We start from the raw sequence: 14,760 nt of genomic DNA on the forward strand, positions 1-14,760 counted from the left end.
ACACCTGCCATCTCTGCTGGCAGCCCATTCCATGCTTACAGCGCCCTATGATTGAAGAAATTCCTCCTCAGTTTCCACTTAAATAGTTCACTTTCCATGCTAAACCGATAACCTCTAGTTCTAGTCTCAGCTAATCTGGGGGGTGAATTCTGCATGCATTCACACTATCCTTATAATTTTGTATATCCTAGTCAAAAAAAATCTCTGTTCAGCTGTTACCAAGTCAATGTTAGATCTAGTTTGTGATCTTGCCCTGCATTCCAAGGACTTTTGGACCAAAATTCTGAAATTGCATTTCATTTATACTTTTATATTTATATTGATCCCATCTGTCATTTCCAAGGAAACAAATGTTCAAACAATAATACAAGAAGGTTGCAGGATGGAATGTAGCCACTCCTATTAAGGCCATACTTAAGATGACCCTATGTGAGAGAAATCCAGTTCATTCCATGCCTATGCCCATTGCCCTGCAAAGTTCTTCCTTTTGTGTACTAATGTAGATTCATTTTGAATGCTCCAATAGCATCTGCCTCCATTGCACAGTATCCCAGAGGTTACCACTCACTGTGTTCAAGAATTTTCCCTCATGTTACCCTTGCTTCTTTTGTCTAGTGCCTTCATTCCTTGTCCCATGGTTCTTGGCTCCTTTACCATTAGAAAATGGTTTCTTATTGTCAGATCTGTTTGCTGTCTTTTTATTTTATCTGTCCCTTTAAATTCCTCTCATCGAAGTCAGGTCCCGTTTCTCTTGTAATGGAAATAACCAAAGTCCGTCATCACTGTAATCATTTCTGTAAAGCCCTTCTGTATGCTTCCTGAATTCTTTAGACTTTGTAGCACTAAAGTCAGAGATAGTAACCCAGTTCTGTTTAAAACAATGTTTTAAAGGACTCAGCCTTACTTGCTCTTTGCCTTATTTATGACATCTTGCTTTGTAACAACCACCATCTCAACCTGCCCTGCTTTTTCCTAAGAATTATGCATATTTACCCCCAAATATTTCTGTTCTTTCCTTTATGGAATTCTTCCATTAGGTGTATGTTGTCTGGTTATGGTAAACTTTGACATAATATGCGTTGACGCAATGCAGTTATATTTATTGTTCGCCTTGAACAATATTTGTTTTCAGAAGTATATGAATAAAATGGTGTCATTTCCCAAAACTATTTCCATAAATGTAATTATCAGAAACAACAGAACCAAATGACGAGTCGGGGAAAACTAACTCTGGGCTCACCTAAAGGGAGCCTGAAACCCAATTTCTACATAAATGCGAACATACAAAACAAAAATGACATTATTACTATCGGATTGAGAAGAAGGCAATTAAGTGCGATCACTTTGCTCAGCGAACGAACGGACAAGAAGACTGTGGGTTTTGTTTTCGTTTTTTTTAAAAAAATACTTTTTAAATGTTTCGCACATTCCGTCTGCACGCAACGTTAATTTTTTTTTGTTTTTAAAAACTTGCTCGGAGTAAGTAGCTGGGCAACGGGGAGGAAATGAGATGCTGGGTGGAGAGGGGATGCTTGTGTCGGGACGGGAGAGGGGAGCAGAGCGGTAAAGTTGAAATGACATTTTGTCGGCAGCTCCACCAATGGTAACAAATGTTGCAGAGCTCCTTCTGCTCCATCCGGGTCTCGGGCTGGCCAGCTCGCTCTCCGGGAGAGGTAACAACATGGCGGAGGTAAGGAGACGGCCGAGCCGACCGCTGGCTCGGACCGCCACTGCGGGCCAGCCGAGCAGCCGCGGCACCGGCAGACACCCCCTCGCTCCCGCCATCTCCCCGCTCCCGCGTTAGACGGCGGCGGCGGCCGCTGCCCGGCTACTGGGGCGCCGCTCCGGTAGACGGAGGGACCGGGGTAGCTGCGGTGGGCTGGGGAGGGGAGGGGAGAAGGGTACGAGGGATGTGGGGGGTTGGCCCGCTGGCCTCCGGGCAGGGACGGGCGGGTGATGTCGAAGCCGGGCGCCGCGACAGGCCCGTTGAGATTCTTCAGCCGGCGCAGTCCATCAGCCCGCGGCCGGTGGCGAGGAGGCGGAGTTGTTTAGGAAGAAGCTGGAGTGGTTGCGAGACGCCGTTTCGCAGTTCTCTGGGTTAGCGGCTGGAGGATGAGTAGCCTCAGCCGGCGGAGGCTCGGGCCGAAAAACTTTTAGATAGCGGTTAAAGGCAGCGCAGCGGATCCTGGCCAGAGAGAGGGGTGCGAACGGGCAGAAGATGCAGAGCAGGTTAGAAAAAGCGGGCGGGGCGCAGAAGTAAAGGAGTGAGAAGGGTGAGGGAGAGAAAATAAATCCAAAGCAGAACTTAGGGGATCGTTTAAGACTAGATGGCAAAAATAAATCGTTGGGAGAAGAGTAAGAGGAATGGACATAATGGGAAAAGGGGCAAGGAGGAAAGTGGATCTGGAAGGAAACGAGGTAGGAAGAGATAGGGAAAGAGTAGCATCGATAGAATTGCATCAAGCAGAGGAAAACGGAGTTGATAAAAAGCATGGACAAGGGTTGACAGGGAAACGGGGTTAGACAGAGAGGGGGCAAAAACAATTCTGGAAGAACAGTGGTTCAAACAAAACCGTGAAAGTGTATGTAAAGACTCTGAATCAGGTCCTGGAGGAAAGATTGCCTGTATATAGTCGTACAGGGGAAGGGTGGGCAGAAATCGGTGGGTGATGAGTGGAATGATGGGCTGATGGAACTGGGGGTGGATGGGAAAGATGTGATAAATTAAAGGAGAAAAGACCTAGATGGACAGGGTTGTGTGTGTTGCGTGAAATTGTTCATACCATACTATTGGGTTGTAAGTGACCTCTGCTTAGTATGAGTTGTTCCAATTTGTATTTGGGCCCTCTGTAATGATGTAGAGGGCTAAAGTCGGACATCACAGTGTAGGATTTGGAGGGCAAGTTAAAGTGAAATGCTACTGAAGCTTGATGTGACTGCTGTAAACAGTGCAGATTTTCCACAAACCATTGCCTCTTCTATGCTTGGATTCTCTAGCATAGTAAAGGCTATGTTATGAGCAGTGGATCAAGTTGGAAGAGGTGCAGCTGAACCTCTGTCTCACTTAAGATCTCTAGATTGTGGTGAGGGAGGAAGTGAAAGGACAGATGTTGCAACCCCTTCAAACGAGTTGACCAGCTGTGGCCAAGGAGGGCGTAAGTATAACGAATATTGTCAATAGTGGAAGCTGATAAATTGTGGAAGAGTAAGTTAGGAGAAGTAAGGTGTAAGGAGTAAAGTCAGAGAAGGGGGAAGGAGTAATGAAGGGATGGAAGGGAAAACAAACCATGAAGAAAAGGTACTGAGGATAGGAAATAGGACTGTAGAAAGGGGAGAAAGAGCAAATGAGGAAGGGGGAAATGATGGGGTCATATTGGACAGAAAATGTAAGAAGACCAGGATAAAGTATCTTTAAAATGCCTGAAGATCAGGGAGAGAATTTCATTTCTTAGTACTAATGACTCAGCCTGCTAGTGGATAGATGTGGAGGAGCTCAAATATCTTGGGACGTTTTTAAGAAGCTTAAAAAAATTAGGAAAATAAGCTAAAGGTGAGGACACAGACTCTTAACATAGAAGAATTTGAAAGTCAGATTTGGAAAATTAAAAGTGAAGGCATTGGTTGTCAAGGAGTTAAGTCTATGTCAATGAGTACAGGGAGAATAGCTGAATTGGACTTGGTGTGATTTTTAAGTTTACACGCAAGTGTAGAATGAGTTCCTGAAGAACAGCAAAGAAAGACTTATCTGTGGAGCACTGAAACAGTCATGGTTGTGGATCGCAGAAGTACAGGTAAGGGCTCAACAGCAGATCTTCTGAAGCAAACGAGTCAGATAATCTTGTGATGGATCAAATATGGGGCGATAAGTTCATGGGATCAAATCAGATGCCATGCTCATCAATGCTCTACTTTAATCTTATGGAGCGGGAGATGGAGATGGTGGTGGAGATTGAAAATGATGGCTTGAATCTTACTGGGATCATCTACTAGGAAATGTCAAATAAAAAGCTTACAGTTAGAGAATAGATAATTTATGAGAACTTGACCTGCATGTGGTATATGGCATTGTTTTGAATTGTGTTCATGAGAATCAGAATGAAAATGTGGGGGAGATAGAGCAAAACTCCTCGAGAAATGGCATAAGAGAAAGTTGGTGACATCTCTAGAAAAAGGGAGAAGAAGTGAAAGATCTTTGCAGAACCTGAGAGGAGCTGACCAAAAAGGATGTGAAGGGACAGGAATTCCAAAGAAACTGATAAAGTGGAAAAGGAGATGGTCAAAATTCAATCGTTATGGTTAGGGGCCATGTGGAAGTGGGATGAGAGCCTTTGCTGATACATGGGGGAAATGCAAAACTAACGAGGGAATACAGCAGCTGGATAGCAAGTGGCAATAGTCAATGACAGGTGATCAGGAGTGAGATGGGAGAACTGGGAATGAGCAAAATTGCTAGAAGAGCATTAGCCTGAGAGATTGAGACAAAAGCTGTTCATCTGTAATGGAAAGAAGAAAATAGCCAAAATACTGAGTAAGTCGGAAGACAAACTTAATGTTCCATGGAAATGGCATTTCATTGAACTGGAGACACCAGCAGAAAAAAGTTAGTAATCAACCAGCAGGTAATTTTATAAGTGTAAGACTCTTGGCAGTGTGGCGGATCAGAGGGATCTTGGGGTCCGAGTCCATAGGATGCTCAAAGTAGCTGCGCAAGTTGACTCTGTGGTTAAGAAGGCAAGGCATATGATGTATTGACCTTCATCAATTGTGGAATTGAATTTAGGAGCCGAGAGGTAATCTTGCAGCTATATAGGACCCTGGTCAAACCCCATTTGAAGTACTGTGCTCAGTTCTGGTCACCTCAATTTATAGAAAAGGTGCAGAGCAGATTTAAAAGAATGTTGCCTGGATTGGGGAGCATGCCTTATGAGAATAGGTTGAGTGAACTTGGCCTTTTCTCCTTGGAGCGACGGAGGCTGAGAGGTGACCTGATAGAGGTGTATAAGATGATGAGAGGTATTGATCGTGTGGATGATCATAGGCTTTTTCCCAGGGCTGAAATGGTTGCCACAAGAGAACACAGGTTTAAGGTGATGGGGAGTAGGTACAGGGGTGGTATCAGGGTAAGTTTTTAACTCAGAATGATGAGTGCGTGGAATGGGCTGCTGGCAACGATGGTGGAGGCAGATACAATAGGGTTTTTAAGAGGCTTTTAGATAGGTACACGGAGCTTAGTAAAATAGAGGGCTGTAGGTAAGCCTAGTAATTTCTAAAGTAGGGATATGTTCGGCACAACTTCGTGGGCTGAAGTGCCTGTATTGTGCTGTAGGTTTTCTATGTTTATGTTTCTATGCAAAATTTACTAAAAATTAAAAACCAAGTACTGCAAACGACAGGTCAGGTAGCATTTGGTCTTCTATCCAGAGGTGACTGCCTGATTTGCTCAGTATTTCCAGCATTTGCTTTTGCTTCAGATTTTCAGCATTTAGAGTATTTTACTTTGGAAACACAAATTTCAACTAAATTGTAAGCAGGGAAATGTTGTACTTTCTTCTGCAAAGATGTGACAATTTAAAAGCTAGTAGGGGATGATACTTTTAAGACCAAAGCTAAGCAGAGATTTTTTAATCAGAAATCCCTTACAGTTATTCTGGAGTACTAGGTGCTTTTGTCTAATGGCTACAAAGGAAAAAGAATATATCAGGACATATTCAACTCTGATCAACAAATTATGAGAAAATTCTGGTTAGATTTCTGCCAGACTGTTTCCTTCATGACCTGCACCAAATCTACCAAACCAGTTCAAGGATTGAAGAATTTAATCCAAATTGATTCTCCGTGATTCCTTTTAATATAACGATTGAGAGTAGAAGAAATTATAAAATGTCAATGGCAAGGGAGAAATAGAAATTATTCCAAAAGAATGGATGGAGATTACATAGCTGTTATAGGGAAAACAGTTTTAATAGAGAAATATGTTGAGGTGTGCTCCACATGCAAAATAGAGCATGGTGATGATTGGAATTTATTGTTAAGACATTTTCAAAGCTTTGTGTACCTGGTTTTTGAAGAGGAATTTTATTTATTTACATCAATGCAATTGGTAAATGGTTCTATTAGATCTTCAAAGTAACTTCTAGTTATTTTAGATCAGATTGTATTCCTTATTATTGGTGTTAACAATTTTTTTGCTGCTGTAATGAAATGAGAAAGCCATTACTATAAATATTTTTAGTGAATATACATGTTTTCAAGCTGTGTTCCAAAACACTACATAATTGCATGGGTTATGAACATGTTTTGTTTGCAGATGTGCAAGTAAGTTTGAGTAGAAACTTGAGCAGAAGAGTACTTCTGCAAAGTAACATCCCTTTTGCCCAATCCCCAAGATGTGAATAGAAAGCTTTGGCCCCAGTGTTCATTGTGTGATGTATTTTATGGACAAGATGTGAATATTATGTTAATCCTTGCATTTTGAAATATTTTGTTTTAGGCTTCCTATGGAAGTTCGAGTCCAGGTATGTGCTGATCTACTTTACTTCTGGGTGTGACCCTTTGTAGTCTAATTTTTAAGATTCGTTTTAAAGAAAATAATGTATAATATTAGTGGCTCCACCCTGCAGTTAACATAAGCATGCAACAGAAATATATGTATTTAAAGAGGATGCATTTAATCATTTAAATGATCTTCTTTTTGGTATGGTGTTTTTTGAGTGGTAATTTTTATTCTATTTGTAGATGTCCTTTGCAACAACTAGAACAAATAGATTTCATCAAATTATTCAACTTTTATTAACCTACTTTTTGTTGTATGATGAATTCTGGAAAACATGCAGTCCTTGCTTTAACATTTGAAATTTCATTTTAATCCATAAACTCTCAGGCATTTTGTTACCTTACATTAATTCAGTTGATGTCAAACTGTCTTAAAATCTAACATAATTACAACCCAAATATTGGGTTAAGTGTTAGAACAAAAGTGTTGATATTTAAAATCTTAAATTATGGTATAACAATGGCGACCTCTCTTTCAGGCAAAGAAACTTAAGTATTTTATTAAATTTCTTGGCTGTGGCATTTAATCAGCATATATACTGATGATTGTCTCTTACAAATCTGAAACATTTAAGATACTGTTCAACGAATGAGAGAGGAACCAGAAGACATGCTAAGTTAATTCACAAGAAGTTGAGGCAAGTGATGCTCTTGTTAGGTTTATTATGAGATTATTTAATTTGAATTATTAATTTCACTTCTTAGTGCCTGAGGATACACTGGAGATTATGGTAATAGGTTTGTCACTATTGCTCAAGCTTTTATCACTGGTTAGGATACAAGTTTTTCAGTTTTGAATTGCATCTGCTAATACTTTGGTGCATTTCCATTTGAGTTAATGTGGGTATTTTTATTGAATAAATTGAACATAATATAGTGTTAGGTATGGTTATTTTCCTCTTTTTTATGTTAACTAATATAAATCAAAAGCAAAATGCTATGGTGCTAACAGTGAAATTTGTTAAAATAATGTCAGCCAACAGATGTCTGTTGATCAACACCTTGGCGCTATAACGGTGCGTCCACATATCTCTCATTTCAAAAGTAGTTTCAATTAAATATTCAAAGAATTTGTACTGTTCTGCTTAAAAGTAGAGAAAGTGTATGTATAAATGGAAATTCAGTTTTTGTGCAAAGATGTAAACTTATTGTGGATTTTTGGCTTGGAATCTATATACTAACTTGTGTATAGATTTTTTTTTAAATGTGTATATTCAAATTTGATTAGAATGCTTTCCTTGAGTAAAAACACTTCCGATCATGTGCTACCTAATGAGCCCGGTTACATGTTTCCTAAGCTTGAAATGGATTTCAGTCATACAAAAGTCATGGAATCTTGTTTTTGGGTTTTCCTGCCAAATATTTACTTTGCAGCTATGTTGTCATTAGTGGGACATATGTCTTTCTATGTTGGCTGATTTTAGAAATCTTTACGTTGCTAGCATGCACGCACATTTGGGATAATAGATACAGGAAAGAAAATTGAAACTTGCCCGTTATGTGAAATATCCTGTTATTACCAAATCTCCATCTCTGTCCCAGTGCTGAGTCAGCTTCAAAGGTGGTGATATTCAGGTTGACAGTAGATTAAGATTCCTCCTCCTCTTTGGCTAAATATACTCCTGTAAACTAAAGATGCATTTATGAAAAAGGGTTATCGCGTTATTTTTGACCAAAACTCTTTGTTTTGAGCTGCTAATCGAAGTGTACAGGGGATTCATTTCCTTCCATAATTTATGACTTTTACTGACTTGAATCCCTGGGGGAGGTGGAATAGGTTTGCTATCTTAATTCTCTTTTTGTTGTTTCTTGGAATGTGCTGGTCAGCTTCATAGAAAGCATAATTTATCCCATACTCCGGTTTTGGAGTTTTCAGCTTTTGAAACTAGTTCATATTTTCATTTTATTTCAGGGTTATCTACTATCTCTCAAACTTTCTAAAATGCATCTACTTCATTGAAATTACTTTTCATTTTTGTGCTGTGATCATCCTCTCATCTTTGTATATGGTAACTAACAATGCAGGTTTTTTTAGCGGGGAAAGCTAATCTGACCGTCATTTTTCTATTTTTTTTTTTGATTGTGGGATCTCCTGTACAGGAAATATGGATGATTGTGGAATTACAGCTTCTGGTGAGAAATGAAAAGCCATTTGTTTGGAAGTCATAAGTTCTGAAGGAATTGTCAACTGAAAACTGGTTTAATATTTCAGATTTCTTGCACTTCCATTTGCTAATGTCATTTCAAGATCCCATAATTGATGCTCCTCTACTTGGGATGAATGTATTTTAAAGGTTTAAATGTACTTCATTTTGTGACTTGTATTTAGTGATACCAATAGAAATTAAAACTCGTGAACCAGATTAGACTGCAGTACTTAGCGCTATGTTTGGTATTAACTGATGAAAGTCTCAATACACTGTTTTATGAAAATGGCAATGAGCTACCAAAAACAAATGATTTGATTTTTTTAGTTGCTGAGTACAATGCTCTCGTTTTCTGGCAAAAAGCTGGTCCAATGGAGAAGGGGTTCTTGGGATCATGCAGTCATACGCTGTCAGAGCCATTTAGTCTGTTGTGTTGTAGCAGTGACTAGGAACCATTGTGAGACTTATCAAGCTCTGTTGCTGGTGCTTTTTTCATTATCCTCCCATTCAACAACTTAATTTGGCTGCTTTTAATGTTTGTTTATGATCTGTCCTATGTTTTATTTAAATTGAATTGAATTGAGTACATTGTAGAGGAATTCTGATTTTGAATCTTTGTATTAAATAACCAAATCTTTTGAATTAGCCAATTTAGTCTTGGACAAAAGAAATCCTATCTGGAGTCATCTAAATCAAATCATTTAAACTTATACTGATATCTAGTATAAGCAGGTTGTGAAGTGATTGATTTGCCAGAACACAATATAAGATATATCACAGATTTAGTATACACTCATTTCATTGTTTTTACTTTATAGTTGGCTCATTATCGTCTGAGGATCATGATTTCGACCCTACAGCAGAAATGCTAGTGCATGATTACGATGATGAGCGAACACTTGAAGAAGAGGAAATGTTAGAGGGAGGGAAGAATTTCACATCAGAAATTGAAGATTTGGAAAGGGTATCTATTTTTTTAAACAGTAAATAACTTGACATTTGAATTGTTTGAAACTGAAATGGTGCTGCTTTGTCACAAAATTCATCAATAGTCTTTATAGAGTAAAAATAATGTAAAGATTTGTAATGTAGGACTATCTTCCATGATCATGAATTATTACTCTGTTTAAGAATAGCTGGTGGTAGGGTTCATAAATGGAATTTTTAAAGTAACATGTTTCTTTCACCTTGCACTAAAAAATTGTAACATGCTAGAAGAGGAAAAGCTAAGTCAACGTATTCTGTACAGAGTGTATACCCATTAAAGAAAAATGTTTTCCTATTCTTATCTGTATACATCAAAAGGGACATTACCAAGAATTTTTATTTATTAATGGGGTGTGACTATGTCATTTATTTTCAGTCCTTATGAATTGAATGCTTTGATAAGAGAGCTGGTAATGTTAGTGCTGTGTCTGAATTTGCTTTTTCTAGTCTAGGTAAGAACAGCTGATATCCATGGTCATAATTACTACTGTTATTGGATAAAATATATATTTTTAGCAGATACAAACCAATGTTGTTATGGAACTTTTTCTTTTAACCTTTCTACTAGACGGTGGGAATATTAGCCATATAAATGGAGTCTGTATGCACTCTTGAAAGCAGGGAAAAAATATCAAAGCCAGTCAAACTATGTTGATTTTTTCCAATGTATTGCTGGAAGTTCAAGCTTTTGGCTGAGAGGTTTGGCCCAAGCCTTCAGTTTAATCTTTTGGGCAATGTGAAATTACATGGATTATGAACAGGGAATTAGGAAAAAGGGAAAACCACATTGACTTTTTATGTTAATTTCAATGTTCAAAGTGAAAAAATAAGTCATTCAACAAACTATAAACACGAGATTCTGTAGATGCTGGAAATCCAGAGCAAAACACACAAAATGCTAGGGGAACTAAGCAGGTCAGGGAGTATCTATGGAAGTGAATAAACATTTGAAGTTTCAGGACTGATGAAGGGTCTTGACCCAAAATGTCAACTATATATTCCCTTCCATGGATGCTGCCTGACCTGCTATATTCCTCCAGCATTTTGTGTGCGTTGCAGTTGGTTCTCAACAATGACAATAACTAAATTTTAAATTTCTGTCAAATATGAGAACTAAACGGGGCAAGTTTTATCCTGTAAAATATGAGATTATTGCATTAAAATTCTATCTAAAAATATGCATGAAGCCAAATACCCTGGAGTACTTCTCATGAGATAGATACTGTGCAATTGGCTAGAGAATTTCATTCCATCTTTTTGCTTCATTGTCTGTCATGTCCATGTATAACCATCAAACCAGAGGTCCAAACTATGCGAGAAATGTAGAAAAATGTTTGGGGGCAGCATTAAATTTGCTTAAAAATGAGATGCAATATTAGTGAACTTGTGATATAGTACTAGTTGTATTCTAAACAGCAAAAGCAGCTTGGAATATAGAAAACGTAAGTGATTGCACAATTAACAGATAAAATCAAAGCTCTGTAATCGTCTCATCATGAATGCAAGAAATAACAGGAAGAGGAGGCTCCGAAAGGTCCCCATCCTTGCTGTTAGTGAGACCCAGCATGAATAGCAGAAACAATAATGATGCATTTGCAATCATCTTCAATGGAATGTGCCGAGTAGAGCCCCCAAATTAGCTTTCCCCCTAGGAATTTGGCATCATAGATAATCAATTTTTAGCCATTTTGATTCACTTAGGGGGGAAAAAGGCTGAGATCCCTGGATACAGTAAAGGCTCTGGAACTAACTAGCATCCCAGATACAGAATGGAAATATGGATTCCAGGATTAACTTGCCTTTAGCAAGCTCTTTAAGCATAGTTATGATGTTAACATCTAATTTAGAATGCATAAAATGGTTGAGATGCATCCTGTCAAAGAAATGCAGAAGAAGTACAATTCTGATAATTACCAGCAAAGACAAAAGTTATTATCAACAAAGTTAGCAAGCAATGCTACGTGCCAATAATTTGCTCTTTAATGTTCATTTTGGGTTTTGCCTGAAGTTCCTAGCTCCAGCCTTGCTACATCCATGATTCAAACATGGACCCAAGCGATGGATATGATGTGACTGACTACTCATAACTTAGACACTGTATTTGACTATCATTAAGATTCCTAGTAATACTAAAGTCAAGAGATTTTAAAGGGATATCTCACCATTAGTCAAGAGTTCTACCTTGCATAGAATATGATGGTTGTGTGTGTGTTTTTAATGAGGTCAGTTTCCCAGTGCAATCACTGGGGCTGGGTACTATCAGCTGCTTCATCAGTGACCTTTGTGAGTGAGGAACGAGGCAGTTTGCTAATGATTGCACCGTGTTCAATTCCATTTGCAGTCATCACTAATCATGCCTGCATGCCGTGACATCTGAATGTTGTTCAGGCATATGCTGATGAGAGACAATTCAATTTGTTAGCCAATAAAAATCTACCCAAAATGTTCAGTGACATTTTTTTCTAGTCCCCTGCCCTCCAAGTTTGGTGTGGCTACAAGAGTGAGTCAGGGGTTGGGCATCCTGAGCAAATAACTTGCTTCCTGACTCCCCAGAGCCTTTCGTTTACAAACAATTCAATCCAGGACCAACTGGCCTGCTTGGGTGCCACACTGTCCACCAACTGACTCACCTCCTACCCTACCCTCCTTATACACAGGTGTTGCCCCAAGGTTTCGGTGTGAATCACTGACAATGTAAGCAAATTTCTTAAGCTATTTACAGCAATATTTTCCACAAACTCTTGTACCACCACGGAACGTGGGGGAAACAGACACACAGGAACATTTCCACTGACAAGTTTTCCTTTAAGTCCTGCGCTATCTGATCTTAAAAGTGCTTTACAGATCCTTCAGTGCTGAGTCTAAATCTGGCTGTTCCTTACCCAATATTATGTGCAGTATCTTCTACAAAAAGATTGGAGAGCTTTATGAAGGATATTTGGGGGTAAGAGGAGCCAGCTTATTATCTTCCTGTCAGTGATATTCACATCTTGATATAAAAGCTTGTATTTTTTTAAAAAATCACCAGGCCTAGTAAGAATAACAATTATGCTGCATCAATCAGAATTATATGGGATGCACTTTTATGTGCCTTTCCGATTACTCTTTTCAGGCAGAACTCATATGCAGTTCAGGACAATGGCTAATTTATTTTTCCACAGCCATTTCTTCATCATTTTTAAATGTTATGAAATCTGTTCTCCATCAATCTTTAAAGAAATTATCTGTCCTTTATCACATTGAAACTTAAATATCCCCTTAACTGAAGTGCAGTCAAAATGCTATATTTTACTTTACATCTAGTCATTAGTTGCTTGGTTCACTGCTTAGTTTTCCAACAAAAGATGCATGCTTGTTTTGAAGAACCTCCTGAAATATATTCCCTAAGTATGTGCAAGGTCTGATTTGAATCCTTCATATTGGATCACCTATTTTCAATTATTATGAAATTATTACCATAACAATTCATCTTTATTGCCAAGCGACTGTTTTATGTCCTTTGTTTTTGCTTTTTGTTCCAAACTTATGTTTATTTTTGTCTTGCACTTAAAATTACATTCCAAACTCTCTGTCTGCATGTGGGAATGATAGAAGTATTTTTGGATGGAAATGCAGATTAGATCTTGCGATTTTCATTTCTAAAAACTAGTTTGTATTACTAAATCTAGTTTGCTTGGAATTTACTAAATTATTTTTAAAATAGTTAATAAAATGTGAATGATACTGATAATTCTAAATTGTTAGGGATTCCTTATCTGCCATAGAACAGTGAATAAATAATTTTGTTTAACAGGAGAGCAACATGCCACTCGATGATTTGCTGGTACTCTATGGATATGATCCTCCTGTTCCGGTGTTAGAAAATGAAAATCCAGGGAGTTCTCCAAGTGAACTTGCTGATGAATTACCTGACATGACTCTTGATAAGGCAAGCTTTATAATTTCCATCTCTTTTTTGCAATGTATACATGTATGTCTGAAGAATGTTTTTTAATGTTTACGCTGGATTTTGTCCAATATATTTTCTTATCTGGATTTAACAGGAGGAGATAGCAAAAGACTTACTTTCAGGTGATGATGAAGAAACACAGTCTTCTGCTGATGACTTGACTCCATCTGTAACTTCTCATGAAACAACTGATTTATTTCCCCGACACTTAAGATGTAAGTTATGGGTTAAAAACAAAAGTATTATCAAAAACTTTGGGTCTCCAGTTATATTCACAGGTTGTACAATTAGCAACGTAAAAGAACATGCAGCTGACTTATTAGATCAGTGATCTTGTTAGATCAGTGATCATGTTATTAGATCAGTGCATCACAAATAGTTCAATACTTGCAGCTCATCTTTGTTTCAAAACCAGCACATGTATATTAGCAGATATGTTTTTGAATCATGTAACTATACTTGATCTCATTCAGCATCATTACTGTCATCTGTAAAGTGGGATTACTGACAGGTCATCTTGTAGATTATAATACAAAATAATGCTTAATAAGTAGTTTTCAATATTTTTATTGGAGGTAGAAATTCTGTGTTGGGGAAGGACTTTTTTGTTTATATACTCGGATTTTTACCATTAACTGGACAGAGCTTCCAAAATCATCTGATGCTTAATTCATAACCTTGGCTGTGTACTCCATACTGACTGGATTGGTATTTTGTAATGCAGCTTTCCTGAAGGCCTCTCTCACGGCATTTGGTGAATGAATATGCTTAATGTGTGATATGTTGTTAGATCGTACAAGACCCATCACTACAATAAATATATCTGTTGACAAAGCATTTATCTTCCTTGTTTGGGTGGTATTGCATGTGAAGTTCACAGAAGAGTATTCCAACCCAGATGTCAGTTTCTTGTACGTGAAAGTATTTTTTTAAAAAGCTGCAGTGTTTATTGAAGTATGCATTACAATCTTGTTTTTGCTATAAATGTGAAAACCAAGAACAGTGTGTACAGTTCCTTGACATAATGGGCTATAATTGAGATACTTTTTTAAAGAATGCAATGAAGTATTTTATGTGAAAGTACTTTGAACTTCATCTTTTTTCTAAACAGACTTTGCCTAATTA

At 38.0% G+C, this 14,760-nt stretch overlaps 1 protein-coding gene across 5 annotated transcripts in view; it reads left to right on the top strand.

The window, feature by feature from the left end:
* Nucleotides 1-1,616: 1,616 nt before the first annotated feature.
* The window catches only part of LOC132404837 (mesoderm induction early response protein 3-like), a 52,040-nt gene continuing 38,896 nt past the window's right edge, over nucleotides 1,617-14,760 (top strand). The window contains exons 1-6 of one of the 5 annotated variants that reach the window (XM_059989378.1): nucleotides 1,913-3,791; nucleotides 6,491-6,515; nucleotides 7,128-7,190; nucleotides 9,518-9,663; nucleotides 13,480-13,614; nucleotides 13,730-13,850. In XM_059989378.1, the coding sequence (XP_059845361.1) occupies nucleotides 9,565-9,663; nucleotides 13,480-13,614; nucleotides 13,730-13,850 (355 nt within the window). In that variant the 5' untranslated portion in view covers nucleotides 1,913-3,791; nucleotides 6,491-6,515; nucleotides 7,128-7,190; nucleotides 9,518-9,564. Of the gene's footprint in view, nucleotides 1,691-1,912; nucleotides 3,792-3,818; nucleotides 4,601-6,490; nucleotides 6,516-7,127; nucleotides 7,191-9,517; nucleotides 9,664-13,479; nucleotides 13,615-13,729; nucleotides 13,851-14,760 lie in introns of those variants that run through there. The other 4 variants (XM_059989376.1, XM_059989379.1, XM_059989380.1 and 1 more) reach the window with 4 other exon arrangements.

This window comes from Hypanus sabinus, chromosome 14 (genome assembly GCF_030144855.1).
Source record: "Hypanus sabinus isolate sHypSab1 chromosome 14, sHypSab1.hap1, whole genome shotgun sequence".
Taxonomy (NCBI): domain Eukaryota; kingdom Metazoa; phylum Chordata; class Chondrichthyes; order Myliobatiformes; family Dasyatidae; genus Hypanus; species Hypanus sabinus.